Raw genomic sequence first — 17500 nt, forward strand, 5'->3', positions numbered from 1 at the left:
TATATATGTATATGTAAATAAATTTAAGAATATATATAAATATATGTATATATATATGTATATAAATACATATATATACATATATATACATATATATATGTATATAAATATATATATATATATATATATATATGATTTCAAGAAGTCTACAGCGACAATGGCGTTGTTGAGCTTATATTGAAGCTTTAATTTGTCTCGTGCAACAAGTTTCTGTGCTGGTTCCAAATAGCTGAGAAGGTGTCCAAAAGACATTTGGTGCGGTTTTCTCTTTTTTATTTTCTTCAATACGTATTTCGACCTTACTCGGTCATCCTCAGGGAGGGAGTTACAATGTTTTGGTGATTACAAGGGTTTATATACAGGCCGACACTAAAATAATTTACAAAGCTCACGACCCCCTTCGCCTTAAGATGGCCGAAGCAGTGAACATTTACATTGAAAATCCTTCCATTAACATACAACTCATGCCCACAACCACACTCCCAAGCAGTAGATGCGCATAACACAAACAATTACACCCATTTCCACAATCCACAAGAAAGTTGCTACTTCCACGTACGCAACGCTACGGATCACGGCTCAATGACCTCTCCCAGTGTTCGGCCAATGTACGGCCTGTATATAAACCCTTGTAATCACCAAAACATTGTAACTCCCTCCCTGAGGATGACCGAATATGGTCGAAATACGTATTGGAGAAAATAAAAAAGAGAAAACCGCACCAAATGTCTTTTGGACACCTTCTCAGCTATTCGGAACCAGCACAGAAACTTGTTGCACTAGACAAATTAATGCTTCAATATAAGCTCAACAACGCCATTGTCGCTGTAGACTTCTTGAAATCATGTATACAACATGGCCTCCTACCAAAATGTATATATATATACACACATATATATGCATGTATGCATATAAACATATGTCTATATATGTATATAAATATATGTAAGTAAATACATGTATATATGTATACATATGTATATAGATATATGTATATGTATATGTATATATATATATATATGTGTGTGTGTGTGTGTGTGCGTATATATATATATATATATATTTATATTTATATGCGAAATCTGTTGAAAAAATACGCGGACTGACGTCATAAAGCAAAATGTACTTTATTTTGAAGTTACAGATCTGGGTCCCCTTCAAAGTACTCTCCTCCTTCTTGTTGAAACAGTCTTGGTACGCTTCTTTTGTAATGTCCTTCAGCTCCTTCGTCGCATTTGCCTTAATCTCGGGAATCGTCTCAAATCTTCTTCATTTCAAAGGTCTTTTGAGTTTGAGGAGCAAGATCAAAATCGCAAGGAACAAGGTCAGGTGATTAAAGGGGTGGGGAAGAACAGTGATCGAGTGTTTGGCCATAGACTCACGAGTTCTGAGGGCTGAATGGGCTGGAGCGTTGTCGTCATGGAAAAACCAGTCGCTACTCCTCCATATTTCTGGCCTTTTGCGACGGATGGCGTCCCTCAGACATTTCAGAACTTCGGTGTAGTAAGTTTGGTTCACTGCGGAGCCTTCGGGGAGGTACTCGTGGTGAATAACACCTTTAGCATCGAAGAAAACTGACAGCATCACCTTGACCTTGGATCGAGCTTGGCGAGCTTTTTTGAGTCTGGGGGATGTTTCACTCATCCACTGGGACGACTGGACCTTCGTTTCAATGTCAAAACCATAAAACCACAATTCATCACCTGTTATGATCCTGGACAAGAAGTTTTCATCTTCTTCTGAACGATCAAGCAGTTCCTGACAAACCTGGATGCGATGTGTGTGTGTGTGTGTGTGTTCGTCCGTCATAAGGCGTGGCACAAATTTCGCAGCAACGCGGTACATCTTCAATCTTTTTGTCAAAATCTCGCAACAAGATCCAACTGATATCCCACACTCTTCAGCAAGCTCCCTGACAGTCAGACGTCGATTTGTCCGCACCAGCGTGTTGATTTTGTTGACGTGTGGGTCGTCGATTGACGTGGAAGGACGTCCAGGACGCTCATCTTCTTCAATGGACTGTCGACCATCCTTAAAATGTTCATGCCACTTGAAACATGCCGTACGCTTCATAGCAACATCACCGTAAGCCGTGTTAAGCATAGCAAAAGTTTCAGTCGCAGAGTTTTCAAGTTTAACACAAAATTTCACAGCAAGTCGTTGCTCCTTCACGTCATTCATTCTGAAATCCACCAAACGAAAAAATCGCACTTCACTAAAAACCGCGTAGCTAATACACAAATAAAGATATCTGCAATCTCGAAATAGCGTCGTAATCAGCCGATCAGTGCAAACCTAGCGACACCAAGCGGATTCCCCTGGAACCAACAGGAGCCGCGCAATTCAAACAGTCCGCGTATTTTTTAACAAACCTCATGTATATATATATATATATATATATATATATATATACATATACATATACATATATATATGCATATATATATATATATATATATACACACATACATATATATACATGTGTGTGTGTGTGTGTGCACGCGTGTGTGTGTGTTTGTGTATGTGTGTATTTATATATATATATATATATATATCTGTGTGTGTGTGTGTGTGTGCGTGTATGTGTCTATTTATATATATATATATATATATATATGTATGTATATATATATATATATATATATATATATACAGTATATAGATAGATATACAAGTAATTGAATGTTTTTTGTTTATAATTATTAACAAAACGCTTTATTATTGAGATTGGTATAATGAAAGTCCTTTGGTCATCATGTTTGTGTAGCATTTGAAATTTGTTTGTAGCTTACAATGAAAATCAGTTTCCTAATTATCCTGAGCTGGTAATACTCCCCACGTTTGTAAACTCACAAAAAAATCACTGTTTATATAATTTGACAAAAGTTTGCAAAATACATGACTAGAATAAGGAAGGTGAAAGCAAATCTTATATTCAATGTTTACAATTGTTAAAGATATTTTTGACTATTTTTTGTGATATGCTAAGCTAAAGTAAACTTTGCTATGAAAAGCTATTTCTTTGGAAATAAAGGAATTTTTATACCACCTGTCTTTCCTGAATGGTGATTTACAAAAATAGAAAGCTGCTTTGGTGAAGAATATGCAACAAGAATGAAGAACCGCTCCAGAACCTCCATATATATATATATATATATATATATATATATATATATATTTATATGTATATATATATACACATATATATATATGTATATATATACATATATATTTATATATTATATATGTATATATATATATGTGTGTGTGTGTGCGTATATGCATATATATAATATATATATATATATATATATATATATATATATATATATGTATTAAAGACATAAGGCATTTATGGGATCATGTTTGATCATGCTAATATTCACGTATCGTCACGTCAACTCCTCGTCTTCCTTCTCCTCTTCCTGTTCCTCGTCCTCTTTCTCCTTTTCCTTCTCCTCCTCTTCCTCCTCCTCCTCTGTCAGCACCACCCCAACAGCTTCCATATACAGTATATCATTATGCACCGACTCCCTATCAGTACCCATTGGAATCTGCCCTGATCTTCGACCAACTTAACGAGACCTTCCCCTGCCCCGGTTCCTTCCAGCACCTTCGACCCTCCCCCCTCCTCCTCTGCCTGCCAGCCCATACATGCCCTTACTGACGCTGCCCTCCTTCTCCAGCCACCCCCTGCAGAGTCGAGCCCGCCGCACGCTCCTTCTGTAGTGCGGCGCCTTCTGCTCACGCGAGACCCCAAGGACAAGTCCGTGTCTGGTAAGTGCCGCCCCTCCTCCTATACCATCTCCATGCTGTCGTAGTTCCAGTTGTATCGTTTCCTCCAGTTCTGTCCCCTACGCTTCCTGTTGTAGTTACAGTTCCTCCTACTTTTACGTTGCCGCCACCCCTCCCTCCGTTACGATATAGTGCCATGATCCTAACCACTTTTTTTTTTTTTCCTAAAAGTCCCAACAGTCCAGCAGTAGGTCCAACGTTCCTTTTGCTAGTCAATTCTAACTTCTGGAACAACAACACTGCACTCTTTTAGTTACCTCACTGTACAATACTAGATCTTGCTGAAATACTCCTCTTGATGGTTGTAACAATATTCTTTTTCAGTGGGGGTGAGACATACAATCGTCTTTATGACAGTGGTTCGGACTCGTTCTACATTTGATACTTTATCTGCTGAACTTTTTTTTTTTTTTTTTCTTGGCGGTTTTGTCTTCCAGACCAGGCCGGGCTGGACAATGTCTTCATGAAGTCTGATAGGAAAAAATATCTCGTTTCTGATTGGATGACAGCTCTACGCTTTTACATGTATTTCAAATACCATGGCAGAGAGAAAATCATAAACGCGTTCGCATGAATTTATCTGATAATTAAGATCAGTGTCTTTCAAAGACCAGGCCAAACGAAAAAGACTAAAAACAAAAATTGAAATTACATTTTCTCAGTTTAACTGAGATGAAATGACTGAGAAGTATGGTAAGGGGTTACAAGGTTGGATAGAGTGAAAAACGAGGAGGTGAGAAGGAGAGCGGGTGTGGAAAAGGAGATGAAAGAGATAAGAAAGATGAAAGAGTATTAGAATGTTTGAACACCTGGAAGGAATGAGTGAAAAAGATCAGTAAAAAAGGTGTGGAAGGCATAGGTGGATGAAGTGAACATGAGGGGACGATTAAGGATGAGATGGATGGATGGGGTGAAAGAGCGTTGAGTAGGAGGGTGATCTATGTTGAGCAGGGAGGGGAGAAGGCGGAAGATAAGGGTGAGTGGAGAATGGCTGTGTAGAGATGTTACTGTGATGAAATGAAGGGAGTGGGTGGGGCTGGGAGGTTTAGGGAGTGATTATGTGCGAATGATATTTTGACGCAGCCCGAAGGGATTTCTTTCCGGTTTTTTTTTTTCGTTTTTCATGAGGGGCGGAGAGGGGGAGTCGCTGATTAAGTGAATCGGGATGTGCTGTATCTTGCTGCACTGCTTCTGACCCAGGGCAATGGGCGGGATACAGAGATGACCCAGTATCCATGAGGGGAGGGAGGACATGGGAGTGGGATGGGTTGGTGCGGGAACATGCCTTTTGACTGGCTACCTCCCTGGAAAGCGGGAAAAAATTCTTGGTATTTAGATAGACAGTATAATTAGCAATATACGTGCCGTCACTGCAAACTAAAGACATTAGTTCTCACAGGGAATTATGAATACTATTTTATTTTTTATTCTTTTGTAATATTATCTGGGAATCGCGGTTATCATTGTTTTTATTTGATTTCTTTTGTTTACCTACAAAATCTTAAAGCCAAAAAGCATACATATTAAGTGGAAATTAAATAGGAGAGTCGTTACTCTGCTTCCATTGATACGAAGAAAGACATCATGTGATAAAAGTAGGCTAGATTTTTTTCCTTTTAATTCCAAATTACAAAATTATGGATGTTGTTTAAAAGTGTCAAGTGGGAAATTAAATGTGTCTTTAAACAACATACAGACGTGTATGTGTGTGTGTGTGTGTGTGTGTGTGTGTGTGTGTGTGTGTGTGTGTGTGTGTGTGTGTGTGTGTGTGTGTGTGTGTGTGTGTGTGTGTGTGTGTGTGTGTGTGTGTGTGTGTGTGTGTGTGTGTGTGTGTGTGAGAGAGAGAGAGAGAGAGAGAGAGAGAGAGAGAGAGAGAGAGAGAGAGAGAGAGAGAAAGAGAGAGAGAGAGAGAGAGAGAGAGAAGAGAGAGAAAGCAAGCAAGAGTGAAAGTGAGCAAGAGAGAAAGGAGGAGGAGAAAAGGAGAGGGGAGAGAGAGAGTGAGAGTGTGTGAGAGAGGTGGTGAAAAATAGATGATTGCTAGATTTAAAGAAAGCAAGCATATACACGTTAGCAAAGAATATCGACCTGCGTGAACGTCACCAGCAAACTCCAATTAGGGGACCATGGCGTCATCTAAGTCAGACCACCCGCTTTCACGGGATTGATGTTTGTAGGAAGGGGAGGGCATTAATCTGTAGAAAAGTATGGCAAATCTCCGAGTTACATCGGCGGTACTTTTCATCCAAACGCGGGCGGAAAGGTGCTCTTGGCCAATTACGATCGAGATGCATGAAACCAATAGACTTCTTGAGTTCACGAATGGACAGACCTCCAACGGTTGCACAACTCTGCACCTTCAAAATGCGAACCCTTTCTTTTGTCTTCCGCCTTCAGTCAACCCGATTCCCTTTGCACTGCAAATTCATAGCTATTCTTCTACTGTATCTGTTTAGTTTCTTCCGGTAGATAATCTAATCATATTCCTTAACTCTCTACCTACTCAGTGTTTCTCGCAGACACTATGGCGTCGCAACTCTTACAACAGGTTCCAGTTCTCTTCATATGATTCTCATACCGCCATACAAAGAGGTTCTTCAGTAAAGGACCTAGAAAGGCAAGGAAGACACGTTAAGGTATTTAATGTATATATACTACCAGTTACAAACTATAAACAGCGTCATCACTTTATTATAGAAAAGTAAACAACTTCAAGGGCCAAAGTTGTATGTCTTCAGTGTTTTGCTGAAGAATCGCTTGCTGTCATAAAAACAACGCGATTCACCCCAAGATGAATTAATGCAGACAATCCAGAGAGACATGCACACTCTAAGAGCATTCTCTGAGTGTATAATCAAGTTCAAGGCGTATGCTTACTTTATGTATGTCTTCTAAGAGCACACTTAAGATATCACTTTAGGTTATAGTTTAAAAACCAAAGGACAATTGAAACTATAGTGCATTAAGGCTCGAGTAATTAGTAAATACATTTAGTTGCCATAAAACTAAACCGTACGCAGCAATATAGGCCTCAACTATAGAGGCCATATGCCATGCCTACAGACTTGAACCTAAATATGGAAACTAGGACCTGTAGTGATGAACGGAACATTGATTCATTGATTAAACGACAAAGTCAAGTACTGTAACAAATGCTCGGAAATTTTGTAAAGGTGTTTGGCACTGTAAGCACAGACTCCCTCCCATTCCCCAAAGTAAGAAGAAACTTAGAACTATGCACCGATTTTCGAGACAGCGAAAGGATGAAGGATACGGGACGTTGGGGACGATCCTCGGGGGACGGGACAACGCTTTCTGTGGACAAGACAATTCGATTCGGGCCGGCCAAGAGGAAACCGTGCAGGCGAGCGTGGTGGCCTTTACAGAGTAATCTTGTCCTGACAGATGTTTTATTTATTTTTTAAGAAATGACCACTAAAAATATTGGAAGGTGTAGGGTTGTGTAATAATATCAGGATCTCATGGTTGGCACCGATAACTTTGAATATTATCAAATATTATACCACAATTCCCTTAGATGATATACATGTATAAATCGACCATGTTTGATGGTACATATAGAGAACAAAAATAGCAAAAACTAAAAACCTACGACCCATAAGTATAACCACGATAATTGGAAAGTTTGTAAAATCTTGAAAAGAGATGGTGTCGAAAAGCACTTAGAAACCCACTCTCTTATAATTTCACTCATTTCATGTCTTGTTTCTCACCCTTATCATCAGCTGAGAAACAACCCATTCCGCTCACTTTTCGTTCTACATCTTAATATTCTGATACAACAGAAATTAACCAAATATCTTTCCTGTCTTCCGGAGTAACGCTACATTACATTAGGCAACGTATTACCTTGCCTCCTTTCCCACCATTACTGTCAGCTAAGGAACAACCCTCTTCCCCTCACTTTTCGTCCAACAGTTTACTATTTCTCCATTACTATATAAACTGACTTTCAATGTCTCTCCTATCTCCTAGAATAATGTTACATCAACTTTTTCAGGCAACGGTTTGGGGATGAAAGTGGTTGGAGGGAAGGAAATACCAGGGTCCGCTGGCCGGCTTGGGGCCTACGTAGCGCGGATCCAGGCCGGGGGTGTGGTGGAGACCCAAGGACAGGTGCATGAGGGAGATCTTGTTCTCGAGTGGAACGGGACCTCACTCGTCGACAAGACCTACGAGGAAGTGGCCAAGATCGTCGCACAGTCCGCCAACGAAGTCGAAATCGAAATTGTAATCCGCACGTAAGTAGAGCAATTGATGGTGTCGTCATTCCTCTAACTTTAAGGCTCTCTCCACACCGAGGAGAAAGTTTACTGTGAATGTAGATATATAGATGAATGAAAGATTATGATGTCTATGATGTTGCAAAATGGGAGTAAACAGGGTCCTCAATGCCAATTTCATAGACAAAGACATGCATGTCAGTGATATCTATGTACAACCAATGTATGTTTGCCTTCGTGTGTTTACGGGTGTGTATGAATGTATGTGTGTGTGTGTGTGTGTGTGTGTGTGTGTGTGTGTGTGTGTGTGTGTGTGTGTGTGTGTGTGTGTGTGTGTGTGTGTGTGTGTGTGTGTGTGTGTGTGTGGGTGTGGGTGGGTGTAGGGGGGGTGTTTTGTGTGCGCGTGTGTGTATGTATGTGTATGTGCTCAGTGCATGTGTGTGTGGGGGGTACAAGGATTCATGTATAATGCAAGGGACATCTTGTAGTAATGTCAGATAAAGAATAACAAATCAATTTGCGCAAAAAGTGCACTTTAAATTCAATCCCAGAGTTATTCTAAAAACGCTACAGACGAATCGTGAGAATTAAAATAATAAATGGAAATGACTGAAATCTGAATGTACCAAAAGTATCTACGGGCAATACATTGAATCAAGACTGGGACACCTGTATCTGCATTTAGAATATATGAACATGAAAAAAAATCATAATCATGACAAATGAAAAAATATGATGATGATTAGATATCATCACATATCATATCAATGATCTTAATGTACAATAAAGATATATGAACAGAGACCAGGCTCAGTAATACAGAATAACTATAAACATGATGAAATATTATTAGATGACAAGCTAGAGTAATATCTTTCAAACATGGCCGATATTTGTGCAAAAGTACTAAAAGCAAGTGTGAAGATTTTGACTGAACCTTTCTTTCCTTTTACAAGCGATGTGAACATGCTGACGGGCAAGTACACTCCGGTTGGCGGAGGCAGCGGCGGCGGCGGCGGCGCTGGTGCTGGCGACGTGACCAACTACCTCCACCACACCAGTAAGGCGCCGCGGGACTCGACCCGACACCTGCCTGACGTGACCCAGTACAGCAACTCCCGACCACGCCAGACCAACCCTCGCCCGGGCCCCGAGGGCCGTGCCACCGACGACCCTCTAGACGTGAATGGCAATTGCGCTCCCCACCACCAGAACTACCAGAACGACTACAGCCACCACCAACAGTACCACCAAGACGACCTTCACCAAACGCATCATCACCACGACGAATCCTCGTATCGCCAGCATGAGAAAGAACAGACACAGCAGCGCTTGGACAACCAATACCCTGTCAACAATCAACACCATCGGACCAAATACAAACACGATGACGGCTATGGCCGCAGAGCGTCCAGCCCGGCAACCTACCGACACGACGAGTACGACTCCCCGACAACTCGATGCCATGGTTCTGAAACCCGCTCACGACACGATACCCGCCGCCTCTCCTACAGTCCACGAAGAGTCGGAGGTCGATCGGACGAGATCAATGAGTTTGGGGAACACGTTCGAGAACATTCTCGGTCGTTATCGCCTGCTTCTTCCCACGGACACGACCTGAGAGGTAAGACAACACTGCTTTTGTAGGGAACGGGAAGCGTAACAGATAGTCCAGAAAGGGCAAGATAATGGCAAGAGGACTCAAAGGAAAGATACACGTAGCTTTAGCTAAATTGTCAGATCAAAATCAAAACTAACACCGCGACAGAAAAAATACCCTTTATATACACCTAAACCAGAGGCAGCAAGATGGTTTGACTTTTTTAAAGTACAAAATCTATCGAATTGATTCTAAATTAGGGTTCCTCTTAAACAAGAAAATGCGTTCTTATGATTCAGTATCAATATCCACTAAAAACAAATCGTGTTTACGTTTATAAATCCCAATGTACACATACACACAAAAATACAGATATTAAAGAGTGATTGGATATTCATAGATATGTTAAAACCTTGAAGTGTTTAATGACTATTCTGACGTAACGTGTCTCTACCATCCAACTAGAGGAAGTGGGATGAATGTTCAAATTATCATAATGTAGTCTAGAACTCTAAGATTATTGTAGGTTTTACCAGCAAAGGCAGACATTTGAACATTTTAATGAGAATGTAGTAGTTAGGTCATGCGCAGAGGTGTACTATACTGCAAACCAAGTTAGGCTTTCTTGTCCATTTCATATTACAGGATCCTTCAGCTCACCGACTGTAAGGAACTACAAGGCGATATATAAATGGAAGCTAAATGGGAATCACTGAGTGCGCTTGTGTCGCTGCGTCACCAAAAATCTGTTTCTAATACCTCAAACCTATGATCTCTTTATTCACATCATATTCATTCACTTCCTCTAACGGGATACAAAGGGTACATACTGGATATAGTGAGCTGGGAAGATTCCCCCGCAGACAGGCTGCCTCCAGATGATGTAAGATGGACAAGAGTACAAGGTGCTCAATTAATATTCATTTAACTTGGACGAGAGTGATATCTGAGAAACCCTATAAAACACATGGTTGTGGGGTGCTCAGGAAGAACTTGATTTCCACCCTGGCCCTATCAGACACCTCGGAGAGGGAGTTAGTCAACAGAAACCCCAAAGAGGAGAAGTCCCTGCCTCTGGTGCCGTGTGCTTTAGGAACCCTACCATGATCAGATGTCTGTGACCCATCGTATCCTGTTTACTAGCGACCAGATGGAGGTTTCGGTTACGCTTTGTTTATGGTGGACTTTAAAGTGTAATAACCTTCTGAGTACAAGTACTGTTGTTTTATGTGTAACTACGCCCTTGTAGGTTTAATTGCATCCAGTAGGAGGGTTTGCGTTTCTGTCTACCAATAAAAGTACACCCATTCTTCATTCCAACTTACCTTGAATCCTCCATTATCAGTGTCTCCGGATGATACTAATTACATAATAACAAGGGAGAATTTGTCTTTGGTGTTTGCATAGCTACTGTGTTAAGTGAAATTAGTTCTTACATACCTTACCCCGGAAGGCCTACAATGCATTACCCTATATCTACGTAACAACCTATTTTTCATCTTTGTTTCATATTACACACCTCAAACATTCTCCTCTCAACCTACAATTATATATTATCCTGTACATAAGGACACGTATGAACTCCGTGATCTTTATCAGCTGTCCATTTGCCTGCTACTTACTTGCTATTCTTAAGATAGAAATTTTTGTTGCAGCTTTCCTTTAAAAACATGTCAATTCATCGGGCGGACCTTGTCAGTTTTTCTTTTATTTTATGTCTCTGTCATAATCTGACTGGCTTATTTCACAATGTATATTCATCATCTCTAACTTCCAGTTCTAGACAATAGCATCTCTCAAATGAAAATGTTTTAGTATCTTTCTAATTGTTCAATTATTACTTTATGCTAAAATTGTTCAGCTTTCTCATTCCTTCTCTGGAAAAGAATTGTCAGTCCTACGTGCTAAGCACTTAGCGCTTCTTGTGCTAACATATTTACAATAATTTGTTCTATTTAACAGCTCTCTTACTAATTATTATCTACGATTGTCAGGCAATATTTTACAATGTAATTGTAATGATTCAAAATTGTCTTTTAAAAGCAATAAGCACCAAAGTAAGACTTTAAACTTAGAGCGTTGTTTGGAACACGTCGACACTCGCTCTCCACTGACACTTGGTATCTTTGTGCGTTCGGAAATTTACAAGACTTAAACTTAAAGATTCATTTGGATAAACAACTAAACGATATGCTGTGATGCATGTTAGTTTATTTATCTAAATACATCTCGCGACTGTGTATCTACCGCTTTCTAGTTTATGTCAATATTTCTTGGCAGCTTAGTCTTAACTAGACAGAGTATATGATTATTTACTAATATGTAATCATTGATTTCTAACTAGTTGATATTAACCCAGCCATAGCTGCATATACAACTTTTAATTTCGTTATCCTATCTTGTCCTATTTTCTGCACAGTTTTGTTCAATCTACGTATTTGACGCACTTTCTTTAGTTTCTGGCATAAAATATTTGAAAATATATTGTTCAGACATATTCTTGTTCTTAGCTTCAGCATTCTTCAAAAGCTTTCTTGTTATCTCTTTCTCTCTCAGTAGCATTTTCTGACCCAAATGTTATTAAAATCATCTTTACCTGCTAATTTCCAAGACCTGCTAATTACCTTATATTCCGCGGGTTATGAATTGAACTTGATTTTTGACGGACATGCTCCGTTCGTTATATACTGACCTAACCTAACATCTTCAATTATGCGCAATTGAATTATATACTGTATATGTATATATATATATATATATAGAGATAGATATATTTATACTGTATCTATATATCTATATCTATATATATATGTATATATATATATACAGATATATATATATGTATATATATTTATATATATATGTATATATATTTATAATATATGCATATATATTTATATACATATATATACATATATACATATATATACATATATATATATATATATATATATATATATGTGTGTGTGTGTGTGTGTGTGTGTGTGTGTGTGTGTGTGTGTGTGTGTGTGTGTGTGTGTGTGTGTGTGTCTAAATAAAAATATTCTTCTAAAAAACGCTGTGGAAGTCGGGGACAGGTGGTATTGCGGTGACACTTTGTCCTAAAAATATTCTTGAAAAAGCGCTTGGGTAAGTCGGGATCAGGTGGTATTCCTCTTCTTTTTCTTCTTCTTCTTCTTATTATTATCATTATTATTATTATTATTATTCGCGTTCTTCTTCGCGTTCTTCTTCTTCTTCTTCTTCTTCTTCTTCTTCTTCGCGTTCTTCTTCTTCTTCTTCTTCTTCTTCTTCTTCTTCTTCTTCTTCTTCTTCTTCTTCTTCTTCGCGTTCTTCTTCTTCTTCTTCTTCTTCTTCTTCTTCTTCTTCTTCTTCTTCTTCTTCTTATTCTTCTTCTTCCTCGCGTTCTTCTTCGCGTTTTTCTTCGCGTTCTTCTTCGCATTCTTCTTCGCGTTCTTCTTCCTCGCGTTCTTCTTCCTCGCGTTCTTCTTCCTCGCGTTCTTCTTCCTCGCGTTCTTCTTCGCGTTCTTCTTCTTCGCGTTCTTCTTCTTCGCGTTCTTCTTCGTGCTGGGGATCCCGTGTTGGGGTTTCGCCCCGAGGCCGAGGCCGAAGGGGAAAACGAGGGATTAGAGCGCGGAAAGCTGCGGCCGTAGGCCGCTGTTTGCGCAGCCAAGCCCCCGGCGAAGCCCGCGGTTTGTATATATATATATTTATATATATGTATATATATATATATATATATATATACAGTATATATACATATATATGTATATGTGTGTATATGTATATATATATAATATATATCAGTTGTATTTTGTAATTCTTACTCCATTATTACCCTTTTTTTCTGCCCACCCTACTGCAATGATAAATTTTCTTTTGTTTACAACTTCCTGACATGAGTCTCTCTTTTTAGGGAATTTTACCAACCGTTCCTCCAATTTTTACATTCGTACTATTATTCATTGTCCTATGGCCCTTTTTTAAGTTCTATTGTTTGTTGTTCCTGAATTGTCATCCAATCTTTCTGAGATTCATTTTTCATCTTCATTTTTTTAACATGTATTTTATTTTGATATATGACGTTTTCCATCTCGATCCTATTTTTCTTTAACCAGGTGTTCTTTAATGATCTATAGGTAATGTTCTGGAACCTTGTAAACTTTGTTTCGATTTCATAAAATTTAAATTCGCGTTCTGAAGCACGAACTTTTACTTCTACAAACATCTCGCCTCCTTAGCTATCTTATTGTAATCTGTATGTTTACTCCACCATCATCCCAGGTCTTATTTCTTATATCTAATTCATCATGCAGGTTTTCTTGATCTGAGACCCCTCCAGAATATATTTCTTGCGTAATGAAGATATTGCTCGTAGACGTTTGATGGCGATGCTATTTTTTTTCCGTTCCGATTAGTGCATTCTCATTGTTATTCCTTCCCGCTATGTGTAGTATAAGCGACAGACCTTGTTATTATGATTAAGATTGTTTCTACTTTCAGTTGTACCTTTCCCATATCTAACAGAATTAGGAACAAATTCCAAGATATCCAGGCGTATGTCAAAAGTGAAAATCTCGACATGATAGGAATAACCGAGACATGGATAGCCGGCAAAAATTTGAAAGTGAATTTACTACCACAGGATTCAAACATTTTCATTAGGATATGAACCACAGAAAGGTGGGGCTGTTCTGTTGTACGTCAAAAGCTATATTAATAACTGTGAAGTAGGAGACGTAAAGGATGCATACGATATTTTATGAATAGAATTAACCCATACCAATGGACAAAAGATAAATGTAGGTGTGCTTTATAGGCTAAAAACATTTTCATTAGCAGACGATCTGCCGTTTCAAGAAATATCTAGCTTCTACAATCGAGATGTGTTGATAATGGGCGATTTCAATTTTATTGACATTGATTGGACGATAAAGTTAGTCGCTTGGTAGATTTTCTTGGTGACAATTACGTAGTTCACCATATTAAAGAGCCCACAAGACATGCAAATATATTCGATTTACTGATCACTAGCCATGAAAACATTGCAGGTAGCGATCACAACCTAGTTAGACTCAAGCTTAAAAAATTACAATAGACAGTTGTATATCGAAAATACCTGTTTTCAGAAAAACTCGGTTCAAGGAATTGTGTCAGGAGTTTCAGCTTGAAGAAAATAAAGAAATTGTTGTTCCATTGGAAGTTAGTTAAAAAAAATCTATCATATCCGGGGATGTACTAAGGATATGGAAATTAGCTAACGTTATTCCCACACTCAAAAAGGGTGACAAGAAGCCAGTGAATTACAGACCTATAATCTTAACCTTAATAGTAGGAAAAATGATGGAAGCTATCATTAGAGATGCTGTCAAACATTACTTGAAAGCAACTGTTTGATAGATGACATGGATTCAAATGGAAACGTTCTTGTGTGACTAACCTACTCGAATTTCACAACACAGTCTTTCCCAATTATGACAAAAGTAGATTTGATATATCTGGACGTTGAAAAGGCTTTTGATACCGTCCCACATGAAATTCAACTTGCTAATCTCGCTTCACATGGAATAAGAGATAATGGGTTAAGTTGGATGAGTGGTTGGTTGAACAATCGTAAACAGCGATTTGTTGAATGGCAAAACTTCTATCTGGAAAAAATTACGAGTGGTGTTCCTCAAGGTTCAGTTTTTGGGCCACTTCTATTCATAGTATATATAAACGGGAGAGACCATGGATTGAAATATACGGCCTCCAAATTTGCTGGCGATAAAAAGGTTTGTGGAATAATAAATGATCATTCGAATCAATTAGATATTCAAGAAATCTTAAATCAACTATAATAGTCTGAAAAGCGGCTAATGAAATCTAACTTAAGTAAACGTACAGTTATGCACTTAGGTAGAAATAACACCAAGTACGACTCCCAGTTATTTCGAAAAAAAAAATAACAAAAGTGGATAATGAAATCATCTAAGCACCGTATTTATGCCTCAAAGAAAGCAAACAAGATCCTTGAATTGGTTTCATGATCTTTTAATTTCAAAAGTCCATATGTCATCAACCAATTATATAGATCATTAGTCCGTCGACATTTGGAATAACCTGTGTCATCATGGTCGCCGAATCTCATTAAAGATATTGGCAAATTGGAAAAAGTACAGCGACGACCCAGAAAACAGATTCCAAATATCAGATATAAATCAAACGAAAACTGCCTAAAACATATCGATCTATTTTTCCTGGAAGAAGAAGAAGAAGAAGAAGAAACGTAGACTCAGGGGTGCACTGATACAGGTCCTCAATTTTTTAAAGGAGCTTGACAACCTAAAATATTATTAATTTTCACACTGAATACGAATCAGGCAGGTAATAACGGTCTCAAGCTGTTGGGACGTAGATTTAATTTCGAACTGGGCAGAAACAACTTCGCCAACAGCGTAGTCAAAGAATGAAATAAACCTCCTGCAGTGGCAGTCCGATGTAATACGGTTCGAATTTATAAGATTCACTTAGATAAACACCTAAGCAATATGCTGTATTGCCTGCAAATTGTTTGATTTGTTTATTTATCCATTTCTTCCTTTAACCACCTATTCTTAGCATCAGACCTAGTTATGAACAAAAAGTTCTCCTGTCGGTAAGGTCTCCCTTTCTAATCCTTTGTAACAATTGGAATGGTCGTCCCAGGAAGTCCAAACATTCCTGTTCTTAGAGGTGCCCGTGATTGTTTGTTCGTGTATTCACTTGGTCTTTGGATCATGTGTTGGACTCGTGATCGACAGCTATTTCCCTCCTGGAAGAGAGCTCAGAGCTCGTAGGTCCGATCTATGGGTAATGCTATGACCTTGCACACACACACACACCCAACTCCCCGCCCACGAGAGTCAGAGTAACGACCCGAAGCACAGCGATACCGAAATAATTTCGGCCCTGGGCAGGATTCGAACTGGGTACTGGGAGCACTTCTACTTCCCAGTTCAGCGCTCTACCAACCGTGCCACTGTGTGTGTGTGTGTGTGTGTGTGTGTGTGTGTGTGTGTGTGTGTGTGTGTGTGTGTGTGTGTGTGTGTGTGTGTGTGTGTGTGTGTGTGTGTGTGTGTGTGTGTGTGTGTGTGTGTGTGTGAATGTGTGTGCGTGTGTGTGTGTGTGTGTGTGTGTGAATGTGTGTGCCTGTGTGCGTGTGTGTGTGTGTGTGTGTGCGTGTGTGTGTGTGCGTGTGTGTGTGTGCGTGTGTGTGTATGCGTGCGTGTTTGTAAGTGTGCATGTGTGAGTGTGTACGTGTGAAGAATGCATATTATTACAAGTATCTAGATGAATGAACAAGTAGTACAGATAACTAATTGTTAGAAAGACTTATTGGTAATGACAGAGATGCACCTGTGCGCCCAAAGACTCAAAGGAAATAAAATCGAGAATAGTGTATACGTACTATATTCAGTTTGAAATTCAGAAAGTACAGTATATAAGTAAAGAAGCATACATACACACAACTATTACGCTGTAGTGGTTCACGACATCATTAAATTTGTAGAAGTGTGGTTTGCAAGTGGGCAAACATAGAGTTTCATGCAGGGCCTAGGTATAATTTCCAAAATTCCTACCTGGTCTGTGACCGCAGAGAAGGCAAGCGTGGCGATACGTGTCCAGGGTCACCCGACACCTCTCCGACATCTGAGAGCCACCGTAGGTCCGCCTCGCCTAGCCTCGGCCTGGCACTTGGTCGTCACTGGTCCCGGCGCAGTGATACAGTGGCACTCCCTATCCGGTATAAAGTCCGTTGTGACTCCATTCACTTTTTGGTAGTATTCATGTCCTTCAGGGTTGCTTGAGAAACACTGGCAATGCATTCAGATGAACTAACTCA

The 17500-nt window shown here is 39.3% G+C and overlaps 1 protein-coding gene across 19 annotated transcripts in view; it reads left to right on the plus strand.

Annotated features, from left to right (window-relative positions):
• LOC143041008 (uncharacterized) overlaps window positions 1-17500 on the plus strand; it is an 855385-nt gene that overhangs the window by 771904 nt on the left and 65981 nt on the right. For 16 of the 19 annotated variants that reach the window (XR_012967777.1, XR_012967769.1, XR_012967772.1 and 13 more), the window contains 3 exons: window positions 3687-3777; window positions 7814-8054; window positions 8993-9660. Coding sequence is in view for 5 of the 19 variants with exons in the window: in XM_076212546.1 (XP_076068661.1) it covers window positions 3687-3777; window positions 7814-8054; window positions 8993-9660 (1000 nt within the window). In the remaining 14 variants the exon portion in view is untranslated. Of the gene's footprint in view, window positions 1-3686; window positions 3778-7813; window positions 8055-8992; window positions 9661-10281; window positions 11433-17500 lie in introns of those variants that run through there. The other 3 variants (XM_076212547.1, XM_076212548.1, XM_076212549.1) reach the window with 3 other exon arrangements.

Source organism: Oratosquilla oratoria, chromosome 30, assembly GCF_046742065.1.
Source record: "Oratosquilla oratoria isolate Oo_2021 chromosome 30, ASM4674206v1, whole genome shotgun sequence".
NCBI classification, from domain to species: Eukaryota; Metazoa; Arthropoda; class Malacostraca; order Stomatopoda; family Squillidae; genus Oratosquilla; species Oratosquilla oratoria.